A 1,350-nucleotide genomic window follows, 5' to 3' on the forward strand; every position below is an offset into this window, starting at 1 on the left:
GTCCAGAATTTAATCTTTATTTACTGCGAAAATAAATTAGCAAGAATCTGAGAAAATACAATACTTAGGAGTTACGACCAGTCGGCTTCTAGACTCGTTATCTGCGTCGGTCAGCTCAGCATCAAAGTCATGGTGACGTGTTCTCATATCTACTTCATTTTTCATTTTTCATTTTTCATTTTTTACAACTCAATTATTTTATTCCCAAAAAAATCCCCATCCCTCTTTCTTCCTTATCTACCAAGAAAAAGGGGCACCAGCGTCATTCTAGAAAAGGTCAACTGTGAAAGTCCACACCTTTAGTTCCATCTTCCATGCTCAGCAAGCTAACACGACCAAAACTATATAAATACCTTAACCTTATGTCCTAAACATAGTCTTTTTCCCCTTCATTTTCTCTTCAAGAAAACTCTAGCCCTTTTCATATTAGAGGATTTGAATCAAAACCCACAAATTGAAAAATCTTTTTTCACATTTATTTGGTCACCATGAAAAGAAGTTTTCATGAAGCAGAGCTTGATAGTATAACCATGGCGAATTGCTTGATGCTTCTATCCCAAGGGAGGGAAACGCAATTTCCTTCCTTTGAAGCTATCAAAAATAGTGGGGTTATTAATTCCCCTAGTCGTGTTTTTGAGTGCAAGACATGTAACAGGCAGTTTCCTTCCTTTCAAGCCCTAGGCGGCCACCGTGCTAGCCACAAGAAGCCTAGGTTGATGGGCGCTGGTGGAGATGGGAGCTCTGATACTCAGTCGTCTTCTTCTTCAACTCCAGCGAAGCCTAAAACCCATGAATGTTCTATTTGTGGATTAGAGTTTGCCATAGGGCAAGCCTTGGGAGGTCACATGAGGAGGCATAGAGCTGCCCTGAATGATCAAAGCAGCTTGCAGGGTCATGATGATCCTTTGAGTCATCCGACAAGTTGTAGTGCACAAGTGGCGGTGCCTCCTATTGTGAAGAAATCTAGGGTTTTGTGCTTGGATTTGAACTTGACTCCATATGAGAATGATCTGGAGTTGTTTAGGCATGGCAGCAAGGCAGCTCCCATGGTTATTGATTGTTTCTTGTAGATCATCTTAATTACATGTAAATAAATCTCAGAAATATACCCTTATAGCTCATGAAGTTTTTCAATTTCATGTTTTTTTTTTCTTTTTCTTTCAATATATACAGGATTAAAATTTTATATTTATAATATTTATTCATTTTTATACAAATAGATCAGAGCATATGGGAATTTCTTCTCAATTACTCTTTGCAATTAGTGGAATAAAGCAATTTTTTTTTCTTACATAGTCATGAGACAAGCATGACGTGTGCTTCTCGATTGATAAGGATTGTATCATTGTC

General features: G+C 37.9%; 1 protein-coding gene across 1 annotated transcript; it reads left to right on the forward strand.

Moving 5' to 3' along the window:
- The first annotated feature begins 269 nt into the window (after positions 1 to 269).
- LOC131182359 (zinc finger protein ZAT11-like) lies at positions 270 to 1,134 on the forward strand. The gene has a single exon (XM_058151711.1). It carries the CDS (start codon positions 489 to 491, stop codon positions 1,068 to 1,070), a length of 582 nt encoding a protein of 193 aa, XP_058007694.1. The 5' UTR covers positions 270 to 488; the 3' UTR covers positions 1,071 to 1,134.
- Positions 1,135 to 1,350: the final 216 nt, after the last annotated feature.

The sequence above is a fragment of the Hevea brasiliensis genome, chromosome 8 (assembly GCF_030052815.1).
Source record: "Hevea brasiliensis isolate MT/VB/25A 57/8 chromosome 8, ASM3005281v1, whole genome shotgun sequence".
NCBI classification, from domain to species: Eukaryota; Viridiplantae; Streptophyta; class Magnoliopsida; order Malpighiales; family Euphorbiaceae; genus Hevea; species Hevea brasiliensis.

Coding starts and splice junctions, on each gene's coding strand:
- LOC131182359 (XM_058151711.1), top strand. CDS start 489: ATGAAAAGAAGTTTTCATGAAGCAGAGCTTGATAGTATAACCATGGCG.